This window comes from Aethalodelphis obliquidens, unplaced genomic scaffold, assembly GCF_003676395.1.
Source record: "Aethalodelphis obliquidens isolate GAN/ISIS:26980383/991018 unplaced genomic scaffold, ASM367639v1 scaffold15, whole genome shotgun sequence".
NCBI classification, from domain to species: domain Eukaryota; kingdom Metazoa; phylum Chordata; class Mammalia; order Artiodactyla; family Delphinidae; genus Aethalodelphis; species Aethalodelphis obliquidens.
Window position 1 is genome coordinate 14014768 of NW_020837959.1, and position 15146 is coordinate 14029913.

Genomic DNA, 15146 nt, shown 5'->3' on the forward strand with positions numbered 1-15146 from the left:
GGGGTCCCAGAAGAAGAAGGGGAAAAAAAAGGGACTCAGAAAATATGTGAAGAGATTATAGTTGAAAACTTCCGTAATATGGGTAAGGAAATAGTCAATCAAGTCCAGGAAGCGCAGAGAGTCCCATACAGGATAAATCAAAGGAGAAACATGCCAAGACACATATTAATCAAACTATCAAAAATTAAACACACACAAAAAATATTAAAAGCAGCAACGGAAAAGCAACAATTATCATACACGGGAATCCCCGTAAGGTTAACAGGTGATCTTTCAGCAGAAACTCTGGAAGCCAGAAGGGACTGGCAGGACATATTTAAACTGATGAAAGGGGAAAACCTACAACCAAGATTACTCTACCCAGCAAGGATCTCATTCAGATTCGACACAGAAATTAAAACCTTTACAGACAAGCAAAAGCTAAGAGAATTCAGCACCACCAAACCAGCTCTACAGTAAATGCTAAAGGAACTTCTCTAGGCAGGAAACACAAGAAAAGGAAAAGACTTACAATAACAAACCCAAAACAATTAAGAAAATGGTACAAGGAACATACATATCGATAAGCACCTTAAACGTAAATGGATTAAATGCTCAAACCAAAAGACGCAGACTGGCTGAATGGACACAAAAATAAGACCCATACATACACTGTCTACAAGAGACCCGCTTCAGACCTAGGGACACGTACAGACTGAAAGTGAGGGGACGGAAAATGATACTCCATGGAAATCAAAAGAAAGCTGGAGTAGCAATTCTCATATCAGACAAAATAGACTTTAAAATAAAGACTATTACAAGAGACAAAAAAGGACACTACATAATGACCAAGGGGTCAATCCAAGAAGAAGATATAACAACTGTAAATATTTATGCGCCCAACATAGGAGCACCTCAATACATTAAAGCACATGCTAACAGCCATAAAAGAGGAAATCAACAATAACACAATCATAGTAGGGAACTTTCTAACACCCCACTTTCATCAGTGGACAGATCATCCAAAATGAAAATATATAAGGACACACAAGCTTAAATGATAAATTAAACAAGATGGACTTAATTGATATTTATAGGACATTCCATCCAAAAATTGCAGATTATACTTTCTTCTCAAGTGCTCATGGAATATTCTCCAGGATAGATCATATCTTGGGTCACAAATCAAGCCTTGGTAAATTTAAGAAAATTGAATCGTATCAAGTATCTTATCTGACTACAACGCTATGAGACTAGATATCAATTACAGGAAAAAATCTGTAAAAAATACAAACACATGGAGGCTAAACAATACACTACTAAATAACCAACAGATCACTGAAGAAATCAAAGAGGAAATCAAAAAATACCTAGAAACAAATGACAATGAAAACATGATGACCAAAACCTATGGGATGCAGCAAAAGCACTTCTAAGAGGGAAGTTTATAGCAATACAACCCTGTCTCAAAAAACAAGAAACATCTGAAATAAAAAAGCCTAACCTTACATCTAAAGCAGTTAGAGAAAGAAGAACAAAAAGCCCCCCAAGTTAACAGAAGGAAAGAAATCATAAACATCAGGTCAGAATTAAGTGAAAAAGAAATGAAGGAAACGATAGCAAAGATCAATACTACTAAAAGCTGGTTCTGATAAGATAAACAAAATTGATAAACCATTAGCCAGACTCATCAAGAAAAAAAAGGGAAAAGACTTAAATCAATAGAATTAGAAATGAAAAAGGAGAAGTAACAACTGACACTGCAGAAATACAAAGTATCATGAGAGATTACTACAAGCAACCATGTGCCAATAAAATGGACAACCTGGAAGGAATGGACAAATTCTTAGAAATGCACAACCTTATGAGACTGAACCAGGAAAAAATAGAAAATATGAACAGACCAATCACAAGCACTGAAATTGAAACTGTGATTAAAAATCTTCAAACAAGCAAAAGCCCAGGACCAGATGGCTTCACAGGCGAATTCTATCAAACATTTAGAGAAGAGATAACACCTATCCTTCTCAAACTCTTCCAAATATAGGCAAGAAACTCATTCTACGGGGCCAAACTCATTCTATGAGGCCATCATCACCCTGATACCAAAACCAGACAAAGATGTCACAAAGAAAGAAAACTACAGGCCAATATCACTGATGAACATAGATGCAAAAATCCTCAACAAACTACAGGCAAGCAGAATCCAACAGCACATTAAGAGCATCATACACCATGATCAAGTGGCGTTTATCCCAGTAATGCAAGGATTCTTCAATATATGCAAATCAAGCAATGTGATACACCATATTAACAAACTGAAGGAGAAAAACCATATGATCATCTCAATAGATGCAGAGAAAGCTATCAACAAAATTCAACACCCATTTATGATAAAAACCTTCCAGAAAGTAGGCATAGAGGGAACTTATCTCAACATAATAAACACCATATATGACAAACACACAGCCAACATCGTCCTCAATGGTGAAAAACTGAAACCATTTCCACTAAGATCAGGAACAAGACAAGGTTTCCCACTCTCACTACTATTATTCAACATAGTTTTGGAAGTTTTAGCCACAGCAATCAGAGAAGAAAAAGAAATAAAAGGAATCCAAGGAAAAGAAGATGTAAAGCTGTCACTGTTTGCAGATGACACAATACTATACATAGAGAATCCTAAAGATGCTACCAGAAAACTACTGGAGCTAATCAATGAATTTGGTAAAAGTAGCAGGATACAAAATTAATGCTCAGAAATCTCTGGCATTCCTATACACTAATGATGAAAACTTTGAAAGTGAAATTAAGAAAACACTCCCACTGACCACTGCAACAAAAAAAATAAAATAACTAGGAATAAAGTTACAAAAGGAGACAAAAGACCTGTATGCAGAAAATTATAAGACACTGATAAAGTAAATTAAAGATGATACAAATAGATGGAGAGATATACCATGTCCTTGGATTGGAAGAATCAACATTCTGAAAATGACTAAACTACCCAAAGCAATCTACAGACTCAATGCAATCCCTATCAAACTACCAATGGCATTTTTCACAGAACTAGAACAGAAAATCTCACAATCTGTATGTAAACACAAAAGACCACGAACAGCCAAAGCAATCTTGAGAAAGAAATATGGAGCTGGAGGAATCAGGCTCCCAGACTGCAGACTATACTACAAAGCTACAGTAATCAAGACAGTATGGTACTGGCACAAAAACAGAAATAGAGATCAATGGAACAGGATAGAAAGTCCAGAGATAAACCCATGCACCTATGGTCACCTTATCTTTGATAAAGGAGGCAAGAATATACAGTGGAGAAAAGACAGCCTCTTCAATAAGTGGTGCTGGGAAAACTGGACAGCTACATGTAAAAGAATGAAATTAGAACACTCCCTAACACCAAACACAAAAATAAACTCAAAATGGATTAAAGACCTAAATGTAAGGCCAGACACTATAAAACTCTTAGAGGAAAACATAGGCAGAACACTCTATGACATAAATCACAGCAAGATCCTTTTTGACCCACCGCCTAGAGAAATGGAAATAAAAACAAAAATAAACAAATGGGACCTAATGAAACTTAAAAGCTTTTGCACAGCAAAGTAAACAATAAACAAGATGAGAAGACAACCCTCAGAATGGGAGAAAATATTTCCAAATGAGGCAACTGACAAAGGATTAATTTCCAAAATTTACAAGCAGCACATGCAGCTCAATATCAAAAAAACAAACAACCCAATCCAAAAATGGGCAGAAGACCTAAATAGACATTTCTCCAAAGAAGATACACAGACTGCCAACAAACACATGAAAGGATGCTCAGCACCATTAATCATTAGAGAAATGCAAATCAAAACTACAATGAGATATCATCTCACACTGGTCAGAATGGCCATCATCAAAAAATCTACAAACAATAAATGCTGGAGAGGGTGTGGAGAAAAGGGAACCTGCTTGCACTGTTGGTGGGAATGTAAATTGATACAGCCACTATGGAGAACAGTATGGAGGTTCCTTAAAAGACTAAAAATAGAACCACCATACGACCCAGCAATCCCACCACTGGGCATATACCCTGAGAAAACCATTATTCAAAAAGAGTCACGTACCACAATGTTCATTGCAGCACTATTTACAACAGCCAGGTCATGGAAGCAACGTAAGTGTCCATCAACAGATGAATGGATAAAGAAGATGTGGCACATATACACAACGGAATATTACTGAGCCATAAAAAGAAAGGAAATTGAGTTATTTGTAGTGAGGTGGATGGACCTAGTGTCTGTCATAGAGAGTGAAGTAAGTCAGAAAGAGAAAAACAAATACCGTATGCTAACACATATATACGGAATCTAAGGGAAAAAAAAAAAAGGTCATGAAGAACCTAGGGGCAAGACGGGAATAAAGACGCAGACCTACTACAGAATGGACTTCAGGATATGCGGGGGGAAAGGGTAAGCTGGGACGAAGTGAGAGAGTGGCATGAACATATATACACTACCATATGTAAAATAGATAGCTAGTGGAAAGCAGCCGCATAGCACAGGGAGATCAGCCCGGTGCTTTGTGACCACCTAGAGGGGTGGGATAGGGAGGGTGGGAGGGAGGGAGACGCAAGAGCGAAGAGATATGGGGATATATGTATATGTATAGCTGATTCACTTTGTTATCCAGCAGAAACTAACAAACCATTGTAAAGCAATTATACTTCAATAAAGATATTAAAAATAAATAAATAAAATAAAATAGATAACTAATGAGAACCTACTGTATAGCACAGGGAACTGTACTAAGTGCTCTGTGGTGACCTAAATAGGATGGAAATCCAAAAAAGAGGGGATATATGTATAGCTGATTCACTTTGCTGTACAGTATAAACACAACACTGTAAAGCAACTATACTGCAATAAAAATGTAAAATAAAACAAAAAAACAAAATGTGGTGTGCAGATATACATACACACACGCACACACACACAATGGAATATTACTCAGCCATAAAAAGAATGAAATAATGCCATCGGCAGCCACATGGATGGACCTAGAGGTTATCATACCAAGTGAAGTCAGAGAGAGAAAGACAAATATCATATGATACCACTTACATGTGGAATCTAAAAAAATGATACAAATGAACTTATTTAGAAGACAGAAATAGACTCACAGACATAGAAAACAAACTTATGGCTACCAAAGGGGATAGCGGTGGGAGGGGGGGATAAATTAGGAGTTTGGTATTCACATATACACACTACTATACATAAAACAGATAGACAACAAGGACCTACTGTATAGCACAGGGAACTATATTCAATATCTTGTAATAATTTATAATGGAAAAGAATCTGAAAAAGAATAGATTTTACACATGTATAACTTAATCACTTTGCTGTACAACTGAAACTAACATAATTTTGTAAATTAACTGTACTTCAATTATAAAGATGGTTATAAAAAAACAAAAACCCTGTAATAACTATGGGATGGGGACTTGAAAGAGGTAAGTTGCCCTCTAATCTACTCTACTCTAATCTAAATACACCCCTAATTTGGTACCTCAAGTGAAAACAGCAGGTTGTTTGACTTCTGAGATGCACCCCCCCTGGAATTTATTCCTTTGTGTCATCCCCTCCCCTAGAGTATGGGATAGAGCTGGTAACTCCTTTTAACAAACAGAACATGACAAAGGTGACAGGATGTCACTTCCCTGATTATGTACAAAACACTGTGACTTCCATCTTGCTGGCATTCTGTCTCTTGCTGGTAATCTCTTGCCTTCTCACTTGCTCACTTTGATAATGCAAGCCTGCCAGGTAGTGAGATGCTTTATGGAGAGGCCCAGGTAAGAAAGAATCGAGGGAAGCCTCTGGTCAATAGCTTGGAAGAAACCAAAGTCAGTCTAACAGCTCAAGAGGAACCAGCAGTGACCAGGCAGAGACCCAGCCCCCTCCTCAGGGGACTCTCACTCACACACATTTCCAAAGCACAAATGACCAATAAAGCTGATGCTCTTAAAAAAAAAAACAAAACTCATCCTGCCAACAACCAAGTGAGTTTGGAAGCAATTCCTTCACCAACTAAGCCTTCAGATAACACTACAGCCCCATCTGGCACTTTGTAGCCTGTGAGAGATGCTAGAGCAGAGGACCCAACTAACCCTGTCCAAATTCCTGACCCCATGAACTGTGAGATCATAAATGCATGCTCTTCCTCCTTTAGGAAAGCCCTTTTTGACCCCAGACCCCCAACTCCCAGCTCAGTTAGGTAACTCTACTGGTATGTTCCCACAGGCTCAATCATAGTACTTATCATACGCTATCCTAAGAGACTAGTTTTCTTTGTCAGCAACCCTCTAACCCTACCGCTCTGACTTGCAAATATGCACTAAAACACTCACTGAACTAAGAAATGACCGTAGGCACTGGTTACAGGAGTCACTGATAGCTTGAAGACAAACTAAACCATCTAAGATTCTTTCCAGGACTACGACAACCAGTATGGACCTCAGGCAACCCTGTTTACAGGAGACCCTCTGGCAGCAGAGTAACCTGTACACTTAACAAATATGAAATTCTCATTGTAGCCCAGAAAGAGATTAAGCATATTCAAACTTCTATTCCAAGGTGTAAAATCTGTAACTGAATGTAGCTACCTGACTGTATATTGTTATTAGTAAGATGAAATCTTTATGGACTTTATAGACTGGTAAACTCTCTTAAATACCACAAAAAGCTCACTTAAGAACATAGAAAGAAAATAAATTATATATCATCTATATTCACAGATCATCAAAAAATAAAATATAAGAATTCTTTAATTGGCAAAGATAAAATATAGTCATAATATAAAATTTATCTTTTCAAACCATTTTATGGTACCAAACAATAAAGATTGGACCATGTCATCTCTTCAATTTCTATGCTTCACAATGAGGAAAATGAGGTCCTCAGAAGGTAAGAACTTCCCAAGGTCACTTTACAGTTCTCCTCCAAGAGGTAACAGATATTATCAGTTTCTTGCATATCTTTCCAAAGGCTTTTATCAATATACAAGCAAATACACATGTTTTCTCACTCTTTCTAATGCAAATATCAACAAATGTTCTACACCATGCAGAACATATACACACATTTCAGACCTGTGCCTACATTCCATAGGAATAGCCTGCAAACGATGCATACTGTGAAAAATTAATAAACAGATCCTCAAAGCCAAGGAAGAAGAGCCTAAGGCTTCAGGAGCCAGTTTACTTTTCTTTGATCATTTGTGTGCCTCAGTTAATCTTAAAATCTTATTTTGCAGAGAAACAATTTTAGGCTTCTGATAACATTAGGAAGCCTCAAAATACCAACTGAAATAGGCATTCCTTTCATTTCTGGATTTCAAAAGTTCTCCATAATGGCCACTGGTATTCTAAACGGTCTTTAGTCAGGTTGGTCCATTTTGTTAGAAATGCACATGAGGAAGGACCATAGTTTTTAAACATGGGGGGGCCCTCAAAATATTTGTGTATTGGGATCCCATTTCTCAGAGATTTTTTTCCTAGAGTAAAGGAACAATTTTCAAACAGCTTAAACAGTTTACAGCTCAAACAGCTCAATTCACACAGCTTGCAAGCTAATACCAGCCAATTCTAAGGAGATAGCTTGGTGTAGCTTGGTGTTGGAAGAGCCAGACCAAAGGCTTTTTCCATCCAGTTTCCAGAGAACAGCCCCTATTCCAAAGCAATGGGCCGATCGCTAAACTGGTTCAGGAGAAACTGCCCCTGTCTCCGAAGGAATGCGCGGAAGGCTAGCCAGCTTCAATAAAACAGTCTGATCTGAAAATCAGACCAAAATGCCAAATGAGTACTCTCATACAGAGCAAGGCCTTAACAGGTAAGACGAAACCTTAAAATAGATCCCAAATAAAGCCTGGAGAGCTTCAAATGCAAAGAGGGCATGAGCTGGGATCAATGAGAAAGATGTACCTTCAAATTCCAGGGTCAGTGAGAAAAGCAGTGAGCAACAATGAGCTCATTTATGGATAATGCACCTGTTTGCTTGCCAGCTCTGGAGCCACTGGGAGTCTTCTCTGATCCCAAAATGTTGACCTAAAACAAATAGATTGCCAAATATTTCTCCAGCAAAGTTGTATTTATTCGGGATCAGCAAAGAACTGCAGTTTGGGGTCTGCGACCATGGCAAGCTATGTGCAACTCCCCAGACAGCAAGGGAAGGAGAGCACTTTTATAGAGGGGAAAAGAAAGTTGGGAGGGCTGTAGTAAACAGAGTCCGTGGCTTTTCATTCACTGAGTCCTTGCCAGGAAAGGAGAGGAAATAACCCAAATGTCTATCAACTGATGAACAGATGAATAAAATGCATCACACACATACCATGCAATACTCAGCAATTAAAAGAAATAGCTAAGTGATATATAATGCAACAGTCTGCGTGAATCTCCAGGGAATTATGCTGAATAAGAAAATTCCAAAAGGTTACATAACATTTGAGACCACATATGCAACATTTTTCAAACGTCAAACTTTAAGAAACAAGTAACAAATTAGTGGTTGCCAGGAGTTATGAATGAGGGGCTGAAGCAGTATGGGAGGGGAGTGGGTGTGGTTATAAAAGGGCAACAGAAGGGATCCTTGTGGCAAGAGGACTGTTCAGTATCTTGACTGTGGTGATGGATACAGGAAAAAGTGTATAGAATTAAATACATACAGAGAAATGAATATTAGTAAGAGTGAGGAATCTGAATACACTGGTAGATTATATCAATGTCAATATCCAGGCTGTAATGCCATAATATAGTTTTAAAAGATGTTATCATTGGGAGAAACTGGGTAGTGAGTAAAGGGTACACAGGACCTCTATGTATTATTAATTACAATTACATGGGCATCTACAATTATCTCAATAAAGATTTCAAGTAAAAGGAAAATATCATTCAATACAGATGCACATTCTCATGGAAGAATCCTATAACAATAATAGCAAGGGTGGTTTTAAGAACACACTAGCAGAAGCACGACTCTCAGAGGACAATCAAAAGTGTAAAGTTTCATGAAAGTCCCCTTCTTATTTCCGAGAGGTTTTAATATTGATGACAGAAAAGACATTAACTCAAGACATATCCACACTTTTCCAAAAGGATATATTCAATACCCAGTAAGGACTAATTTGTGATAAAGCTTTATTCTAAATTGTGGTATTTCTAAAAGGCTACTCTAGCCTTTGTAACTGGAAAAGAATTCTAAGTAATAGATTTAAGTATTTGTTTAAAAGAAGGAAATACATTCTTATGTTTTATCACTCATCCATTTAACAAATTTTTACACAACACTTGCTGGGTACAAAGGACCGGGGCTAGGGAAAGGTCACTCCAGCACTTTACCTCCCCATCACCTGTCCTTCAGCCTCCTCTCTAACACGTTCCCACGTAGCAAGGTAGATTAGATAAACAGAAAATGACATCGAACTTTATTAAGACCATGAGATAGTTTCTGATTCAATACAGTTAACTTCTAATGTATTCTGGATTTGTCTGCACCTGTCTGAATATTATGACAAAGGTTATGAAAACATTAAAAATTTTAGTTTTATTTTCATAGTGGTTATCATCACGGTAACTAAGCATTTTGATAAACTACAAAAATGCAAATAATGAACAATGGGAGATACATATATATATATACATAGACATACCCTTTCTAGACCTCCAGAATCAAATCCACGTGGAACAAAAAAGCAGGTCTTAAAACAAGTCCCATGAGGGCATAAAGACATTAGCTAGCTGTCTCTCTTCAAATCCTTTTTCAGGATATAACCCCTTCAATTACATGTAATCTGTAACACTTCCCCCAACAAACCCAAAACACTATACTTTTTAAAGTAGTCATGTGGGTGACTGCAAAATTTCCTCTTAAGATCTGTTTCATTATTCCTTTCAAATCAAATAAAGGGTTTCCCAGGTCACTCAGGCAACTTTTAGAATAGCTCAGCTGACATCTTTGGATTCTCATGGAGGACAAGGCAGAACATGAGCTATATAAACTGAGTTAGGGTTACTTATCTATTCCATACACTTTACCTTCCATCTGTTAAAATGATTCTTTGATGCGAGCCACTAAATATTAATTCAGGAACTATGGATCTTACACACATAAATCCAATGATTTTCCCTTTCAGGTATAAAATGATTATTAAATGTCTTAATATAAAAAAATAAGTTCAGTATGTTCACTCAAAATATCTTCACAGAGCCATAAACAAATTGAACTTAACTTACCACTTTTTTAAAATCATCTTCTGCTTCATCAAGTTTTCCTTGTTTGAGTAACAAGTGACCTCTCTGTAATCTTGCCTAGAAAAACAAAAAAAAGTATACTAAGTACTATGAATTTCTAAATTTTCTTTAAACACAAAGAATAAAACTAAATAAGCTAATGAAATATTAATGAAATATTAAATTTTCCTATGCCCATTTGACTTCACACTCTGAGAATAATTCCTGGAACCAATGAATGTGTATAAATTTTGTTAAAGTATGCTTCCTTTAAATATACATTTTACTATATCTCAAAAAAAAAAAAAAGAAAACGTTTCCTCACAAAATCTTGGACATAAATGTTCATAGCAATAGCCAAAAAGTAGAAACAAACCAAATGCCCATCAACTAATAAATCAATAAGCAAATGTGATATGTCCATACAATGGAATATCATTCAGCCATAAAAAGGAATGAACTACTGACACATACTACAATATGGATGAAACTTGAAAACATTATGCTAAGTGAAAGAAGTCAGACACAAAAGGCGACATATTGTATGATTTCGTTTATATGAAATATCCAAGTCAGACAAATCCATAGAGACAGAAGGTGCCAGGGGCTAGGACAGAAATGGGAGGTGACTCCTAATGGGTACAGGGTTTCTTTGGGTGGGGGGTGATAAAAACACTCTGGAACTAGATAATGACGATGTTTGCAGAACCTTGTGAATATAATAAAAACTGCTGAATTGCACACTTTAAAAAAGGGTGAGGGGACTTCCCCGGTGGCGCAGTGGACAAGACTCCGCGCTCCCAATGCAGGGGGCCCAGGTTCGAACCCTGGTCGGAGAACTAGATCCCATATGCATGCCGCAACTAAGAGTTAACATGCCGCAACTAAAGAGCATGCCTGCCACAACCAAGGAGCCCACATGCCCCAACTAAGGAGCCCACGTGCCCCAACTAAGGAGCTGGTGAGCCACAACTAAGACCTGATGCAACCAAATAAATATTAAAAAATGGTCACATTCTTTAAAAAAAAAAAGGGTGAATTTGATGATATGTGAGTTATATCTCACTTAAAAAGTACTTTAAGCCAGCATGATAACTTTTTACCACTATAATAAAAGTTGTTATAATTTGGGACTTTACCAATCAAAGGACTAGAAATAGTTTTTTTTTTATTAACTCTTAATGCACATATTTATTCCACTATAACCAGAATAACAATGCCTCTTCCTTTTAACATCCATCAATCATCTCTGATATTCCTCTTCTAATGCGCATAATTCCATCTCTCCCAAGAATACCAACTCTCTGATGATCAATGTCTACCATAAGACAGAAACCACACCAATATTCTACTAAAACTTATATATTACTTTTACAGTACTTAAAAACTTCCCTAATCCTCTGTAAAATGCATCAACACACATAAAAAGCAAGATTAAAGCCACTTCAACTAGCTAATAAGTACTATAATACTAGGAAAATGAGGTACTTAACCTCTGTGGAAGGTTATGCTTAGCTGGGTAAAGTAATAAAGAAAAAACTGACACTTGTGAATTCCATCTTAAAATAATAGTAATATTTCAAACCAAATGTTCACCCATATCTAATCAATCATCTTGAATACTTTCTGGATTATGGCAGGACATAAACAATAAGTGAATTACCAAATTAATTTTGAAACAATATAATTGGGTCCTATTATTTTAAGCTATTACAGTGACCTGCCAATTGTCAAGATATCCTATTAGACCGTAAATTCCTCCACTTCTGAAGCTTGAGTGTTGGTTCAGGGCAGGACTCTTGTGTCATTCAGCACTGTATTCTCATCACAAACCACTGCTTAATTAAGCTACACCCTCTTCTTTATTCTTCCCACTACACCCTTAATTGAAACTGTCATCAGCCACCTGACAGCCTCTTAGTTCAACAGTCTCTTAATCAGCTCATTTCTCAGCCTCACATCTTGCCCTACACTCCATCCTCCACACAGATATCCTTCTAAACCACAAGGCTAACATCACTACCAACCTTCTAAAAATCACCTAATGTACCCACTCCACTGTGCCTCCTTCACACAGGCCTTTGATTCCAGGGACTGAGTTTCTCTTGTTGCCCGGTCCACTACATCAGAGTGGCTTTCTACATCCTCCAGCTATGCCTAGCATGCCAGTCTTCACCTTAAGAAACAAATCACCTCTTCTGAGTTTCCTTAAATTTTCCTTTAAAGAAAATTTAGATGAACTTACTGCAGTGAAATCCATCTTCAATTCAATCACTTTAGTTAAATCAGGAAGTGCTGCTTTTGATTTGCCCATAGCTAAGAAGACAGTAGCTCTCCGATAATAAGCAATATAGTTATCAGGGTCACCATCTGAAAATTAAAATAACAAATATTAACTCTCAGTACTTTATTCAAAAAACCAAGTCATCTGAACAGTATTAGAGTTTGCAATTCTACTAGCAAAGGCATTAAGAAAAGAATTTCTTCATCAATACTGGGTCATTTTGCCTAGCAAGATCACTGCAAATAAATCCAGAACAGGGGCTCAGCAAACTGGTAGCCTCTGAGCCCAAAACAACCCACAGACTTCAAGTTAATATTTTTTAAATTTTTAAAGAGTTGTCAAAAAAATAGAAAAATATGCAAGACACTACGTGGCTGCAACGCCTAAAACATTTATTATCTGGTCCCTTAGGGAAAAAAGTTTGCCTACCTTTGGTCTAGAATATTAACTATATTCAACTCTTAACTTTTATAAGTATCCAATTCTGTTTGCAATTCTGTTTGTCTTTGTTGAAATTTTCTTAAGTGAAATTCTGATTGAGAATATGGACTTTGCACTTACTCACAGGATTTTAGAAAATTACAGACTTCCATTTAAACTGATATACTGAATGTGCAACTGCTCTCTCCCAAACTCCAACTAAAATGGCAGTGAAGAAGTAAAGGTACAGACCATGGGACAAAGGAGAATGGAAGAGAGAGTGAGACCAGAGAGTAAGGCTAGAGTCGTTAACAATATCTGAAGGAAGGAAAGCAGACAGATGAGTTAGGTGCTTGAACTAACTCTACTCTGCTCAGCACCTACAAAATGGGGGAAGGAGTAAATTCAATGAGAAGTAAACCTCATGCTGCCAAACAATCCTTCTAAAAAGCAATATATATACATTTTGTTTTCTTAAAAATTATCTTGACCAAATCGTCATGTACCTTAAAAAAATAAATATTTATGCACACAGATATTCACTACCATAAGATTTACAACTAAAATTCCCTAGAAGTTCTATCCCTGAAGGTCTTATCATTTGTAAAACATTACAGTATGGGAACCTATATGGCAGGATAGTATATAATCACTCAAAATTATGATTTTAAGGAGTTGTTAACGGCATTGAAAACTACCTGAAGTACTGCTGGGGGGAGATAAGGCAGGAAGAGAAAACAGGCTATAAAACCATATATGAAAGAAGATACACAAATGGCCAATAAGCACATGAAAAGATGCTCAACATCACTAATCATTAGGAAAATGCAAATCAAAACCACACTGAGATACCACTTCACACCCATTAGGATAAGAAAGGGGAGAAAAAGAAGACAGAAAGGGAGAAGGAAAGGAAAGAAAGAAAGAGAAAAAGAAAAGGAAAAGAAAGGGAAAGAAGAAGGAGAAAGGGAGAATGGGAGAAAGGAAGGAAGGAAGGAAGGAAGGGAGGAAGGGAGGGAGGGAGGGAGGATTAGTAAGAGTGTGGAGAACTTGGAGCCCGTGTGCACTGCTGGAGGGAATGTAAACTGGTGTGGCTGCTGTGAAACACAATACGGAGGCTCCTTACACACTGAACACAGAATCACCCTATGAACCACCAATTCTACTTCTGAGTACACATACCCAAAAGAAATGAAAGCTGACTGCCAAGACATGCAAGCAACCTAAGTGTCCATCAGCAGATTAATGGATAAAGAAGATGTGTATATATATACAATGGGATATTAGCCATAAAAATGAAGGAAATTTTGCCATTTATAGCAACATGGATGGACTTGGAGGGCATTATGCTAAGTGAAATAAGTCAGACGGAAAACGACAAATACTGTATGATATCACTTATATGTGGGATCTAAAAAATGCAACAAACTAGTGAATATAACAAAAAAAAGAAGCAGACACACAGATATAGAGAACAAGCTAGTGGTTACCAGTGGGGGCGAGGGAAAAGGGGAGGGGCAATATAGGGGTAGGGGATTAAGAGGCACAAAATATTAGGTATAAGTTACAAGGATACATTGTACAATATGAGGAATATAGCCAATATTTTATAACTATAAATGAAGTATAACCTTTAAAAAAAAAGAACTGAAAGCTGATATTTGTACACCCATATTCACAGTGACATTATTCACAATAGCCCAAAGGTGGAAACAACCTAAATGTCCACCGGTGGATGAGTAGATAAATAAAATGTGGTATACACATACAGTGGAATATATTCAGCCTTAAAAAAGGGATGGAATTCTGATGAATGCTACATTACAGAGGAACCCTGAAGACATCATCCTAAGTGAAATAAGCCAGACACAAAAAGACAAATATTGTACAATTCTACTTCTATGAGGTACCTAGAGTAGTCAAATTTATAGAGACAGAAATTAGAATGGTGGTTGCCAAGGAAGGACCGAGAAGAGACGGGGATCAGAAATGGGGAACAATTGTTTAATGGGTATAGAGCTTCAGTCTGGGATGATGAAAAAGTTCTGGAGATGGATGGTGGTAATAGTTGCACAACGATGTGAATGCACTTAATGCCACTGAACTACATGCTTAAAAATGGTTAAAATGGTAAATTTTGTTATGTATATTTTACTACAATAAAAAAAGCAA

General features: G+C 37.0%; 1 protein-coding gene across 2 annotated transcripts in view; it reads right to left on the bottom strand.

The window, feature by feature from the left end:
- The window catches only part of DNAJC3 (DnaJ heat shock protein family (Hsp40) member C3), an 87533-nt gene that overhangs the window by 46319 nt on the left and 26068 nt on the right, over nucleotides 1-15146 (bottom strand). For both annotated transcript variants that reach the window (XM_027115973.1, XM_027115974.1), the window contains exons 3-4: nucleotides 12516-12640; nucleotides 10274-10348 (exon numbers count right to left, since the gene is read on the bottom strand). In XM_027115973.1, the coding sequence (XP_026971774.1) occupies nucleotides 10274-10348; nucleotides 12516-12640 (200 nt within the window). The remainder of the gene's footprint in view (nucleotides 1-10273; nucleotides 10349-12515; nucleotides 12641-15146) is intronic.